Genomic DNA, 4,252 nt, shown 5'->3' on the forward strand with positions numbered 1-4,252 from the left:
CGTCGTGTTTGCTTTTGTGCTCTTCACTGTTTTCCTGCCGTCACAATGACTTGTCAATGTAACGAGATACCAGACAAAATGCTATTAGCCTTAGACTGCACATTTCCTCACAATAGCTGAAACTTCAATCAAAATGTTGCTTAACAGAAACAAAGAGCAGAATGTACAGTTATTAAATATGATTGCTCTCTTTTTTTCTCCTCCTTGCTTTGCTCATCTGTCTGGTATTTTTCTGTAATTTTATAAGCTCAAGAGACTAGCAATGGTACTTTGTAAAGGACTTAATGATGGTATTTGGCTGCAAAAGGCAGTGAGGAGTTTAAAAAGAAGAAGTTAGGATGACTAACAGACACTGTAACTAATAGGCCAACCAAACAGACAGGAATATTTAAAAGCAGCTGTGAAGAAATAAATCTCTGAGAGGGTTCCATTTGTTAGGACCTTCTCCAATGCCTCATTCATATGGCAGACCATAAAGCAGCATTTAGATAATAACTTTCTCGATACGTCTTAGCTTTACAATGAAGAAAGAAAGAAAACAATAATAATAAAGGACTCGGACAATGCTGCTGTTTTATGAGTGTCTTCTACCACAACATGTCAGAGGAGAGTGACAGCAGTTGTGAAAGGAGCTGTCAATCATCTGGATCGCAGATGGGACGCTCTGGTGACCTCTGCAGGTCACAGTTCAGCCGGCTACATTATGGGATGAATAGTGTGAATTGTGCACACAAGCTTTATTAATGGGGAAGCAGAAAGAGCTCTGGTCCCATTGACGATAAGGTATAAAAGCCATGTTTGTAATAGCAGGCACACACACTTACTGAATGTTGACAACTTCATTTTAATCCGTTAATAAAAAAATGTGTGTCCTAGTTAAGCTGTGGCAGTGATTTGCTGCCTACAATAGGGATTTCTAGTATGCCATTTCTATCATTTTCACACTTTAATGCAGAACTGGGTGTGAATTATCTCCTCTGCGATCACTGAATTTTAAGATGGCTACACTGGAGGGGACTTTATGTAAGAAAAAACATGGGAATCCTGTAATTTTTGTAGGTGAAGTTGGTTAGTGGGAGAAGTTTCTATAACCTTATTGTTTGTATTATGAAATCTGCTCTCCTGCATTTGCCTAATTAATTTTAAAATGCTAGAACTGAGCTGGCAGGTCAAGCCAGCAGTGCCTCTCATCAGTTTACAAGCATCTGCTGTTCTGAAATGCCTTATTCTGACCCTGAAAGGGATGGTGTACTTCTTAATACTTACAGGAGGTGTGTTCTTTGAGTCTAGTACCTGGCTTTAGAGCCTTCATGGTCCATCAAGGTGATCAACAATTGCTTCTCTAAAAATCATCAGGGATGTGCTGTGTATGATCTTACGAACTGTCTGCCAAAATGCTCTGTGTTCTTAGTATTGTCTGTTGAATCTTTTTTTTTAGGTTTCATCAGAACAAGAGAAGGATCAAGAATCAGCAGACCCGAAGAATGTCCCTGAACATTCTACAGTAGGTGAGATGAAACAACCTGTGCAAGGTCCTCCATCTCTTTTACCAGAGACAGCTCGGCCACTGCCTCTGGAGAAGTCAGACCCGACAGAAAACAACACAAACAGTGAGAAAGCCAAGGAGGAAGTTCAGCACTCATCCTCTCTCTCAGGGATACCTGTGGCTCCAGAAGAAGACACAGTGCTGGATGCCACCATCACAAAACGATTACACCCCTCAGCAGATGCCCTGGAAGACACAAAGCCTGAACAAAGGCTACACAAAGCTTTTACTGACAGCTTAGAAAGTGAACCTCCAGAAATGCCCTTCACAGCTTTCCCAGTCCAGCTGCCCGCTCAGAGTGACATGGAAGATGACAAATTGCCAGAGATGGCCGATTACATTGCAAACTGCACGGTGAAAGTTGACCAGCTGGGAAATGAAGACATCCACAATGCACTAAAGCAAACTCCCAAAGTGCTGGTGGTCCAGAACTTCGACATGTTCAAAGAAAAGGAACTGTCTGGGTCCATGAACGATGACTCCACTTTTGGTTACACACCGCTGCTCTACTCAAAGGGTAATCCAGGCATCATGTCACCCCTGGCAAAGAAGAAGCTGCTGTCACAGGTCAGTGGGGCAGCCCTGTCGTGTAGCTATCCTTATGGTTCTCCTCCACCTTTGATCAGCAAAAAGAAACTGATCAGCAGAGATGAACTGTCCTCAAGTGTATCACAAGGTCCCCATGCCCCTAATTCTGATCCTGTAGCAATTAATAGGCCCTCAGTCATACAACACGTACAGAGTTTTAAAACCAAGGAAGAAAGGAAGTCAATTAATGATGTTTTCAAACATGAGATGCTAAGTAAAGTGGATCCTCAGCGCTGTGATTTTTCGAAACATCACCTCAGTTCTCTTGCTGAGTCATATGTACCGAAGACAGACATCCAGGACTGCAAAGATAAAATGAGTGAGAAGAGGGCACTGCAGCACTCCCATGTGCCCACTTTTTTGGCAGATTTTTATTCATCACCTCATCTGCACAGCCTTTATAGGCACACGGAACACCACCTTAATAATGAACAGACATCAAAGTATCTCCCCCGGGACATGTTCAGAGAGTCTGAAAATATTTCTACTTTTACTCAACACAAACACCAAGAAAAACTACATTTAAATTATCGCCCGTCTTTACATCAGCAAGAAAAAAAGACAGCAGTGGAGGCCTCTTCAGATGATCAGCCAACAGATTTGAGTCTTCCAAAGAGCATACACAAACAGACTGCAAAGGCTCCGGGCTCCGGCCTCTCTCATTCATCAATGGCCCAGCAAGATGGCAGAGGTATCTCCCCATTCCAGGCTGCAAGCAGCCAGGGAGTGAGCCTAGACTGTAACCCCAAGGCTTGCCGTGTGTCGCCCATGGCCATGACAGTCCCGAAAAAACACAGTGAGTTGCTCCACAGGTCTGGGAAGCAGCAGGCTCAGAGGTTGGAGAATCTGAGGAAGATGGAAGGGATGGTGCATCCTATTATCAGCCGCAGAACGAGCCCTCAAAACGTAGGGGCTGCCCGGCCTTTGAAACGGAGCCTGGAGGATTTGGACAAAGTCATTTCTGAAAAAAAAATCCGCGCTGTTTCTCCCCTGCACTTACCAAAGGAGACCCCAGCAAAAGACAAGGTTCCCGACCCAGAAGGGGAAGGCAGCAAGCCAGTGCATGGCCTGCATTCTGGCAGCATGCTGGAAAACCACAAATTTCCCCTTTCAGCCCCCATCTTCCCAGGCTTGTATCCGGGAAGCCTGTGCACAGGGCTGAACAATCGCCTCCCACCCGGGTATTCTCATCCCCTGCAGTACTTGAAAAATCAGACCGTGCTCTCCCCACTAATGCAGCCTTTGGCTCTTCACTCCTTCATGGTGCAGAGACAATTTCTCACATCCCCTGCAAGTTCTCAGCAACTGTACAGACACTTAGCTGCAGCAGCACCTGTAGGAAGTTCCTATGGTGACCTTTTGCATAACAGCATTTATCCTTTAGCTGCTATAAACCCTCAAGCCGCGTTCCCACCTTCCCAGCTGTCCTCTGTACATCCCAGCACAAAACTGTAAACCCCGTGGCTCACAAAAAAAGTTCTGAGCAGAAGAGTTAAGTTAGCAACATTCCTCCCCCTGTGACAATGTCTTGCAGATTTAACAATCTGTATTTTTGTCAACCAGGATGCAGTCGTACCCCACCCAGCGGAGTGCTTCAGAGTTTGATGGAGACAGGACTGCTTTGTTAAATCTGGCTCCCACATCAGCCCCCTCGGCCCTTATCCCTGCCCCTGCAGAAAAAATATTTTAAAATCCACAACATGAAAAAACAAACAAAAAAAAACCCCAACAAAAAACCCCCACCAACCCCCCCTCCACACACGCACACACAAAAAAAAAGAAAAAAAAAAAAGCCAAAACATTGGATTTTGCATATGTGTTTTCTGAAAGGACTTGTATATGGTAAGAGCAAATGTTCAAAGGGAGCCATGGAATGCAGGCCCAGTCCTGAGCTCACTGAAATCCCAGGTGAGGGCTGTGTTTGCCTTCCACTGAGCTGAGGACCAGGGGCCACACGTTGTTGTGAATGAGTCAAAGACTAGAGGTGAACCTGGAAAGGAGAAGCGGGCCAAAAATCTGTACAATCAGTGGATGTGCTTTTTTGGGTAACTTTTTCTGACTCTTAAAGATTCAATCAATGCAATGTATATAGTAAAACGGCAATAGATTTTTCATGTT

The 4,252-nt window shown here is 44.5% G+C and overlaps 1 protein-coding gene across 1 annotated transcript in view; it reads left to right on the forward strand.

The window, feature by feature from the left end:
• Positions 1 to 3,809, forward strand: part of ARID5B (AT rich interactive domain 5B (MRF1-like)) — a 103,716-nt gene extending 99,907 nt beyond the window's left edge. Inside the window, exon 8 of the mRNA XM_009994841.1 lies at positions 1,439 to 3,809. Within this exon, the coding sequence (XP_009993143.1) occupies positions 1,439 to 3,589 (2,151 nt within the window). The 3' untranslated portion in view covers positions 3,590 to 3,809. The remainder of the gene's footprint in view (positions 1 to 1,438) is intronic.
• Positions 3,810 to 4,252: the final 443 nt, after the last annotated feature.

Source organism: Chaetura pelagica, unplaced genomic scaffold (genome assembly GCF_000747805.2).
Source record: "Chaetura pelagica isolate M959 unplaced genomic scaffold, ChaPel_1.0 scaffold112, whole genome shotgun sequence".
Lineage (NCBI taxonomy): Eukaryota > Metazoa > Chordata > Aves > Apodiformes > Apodidae > Chaetura > Chaetura pelagica.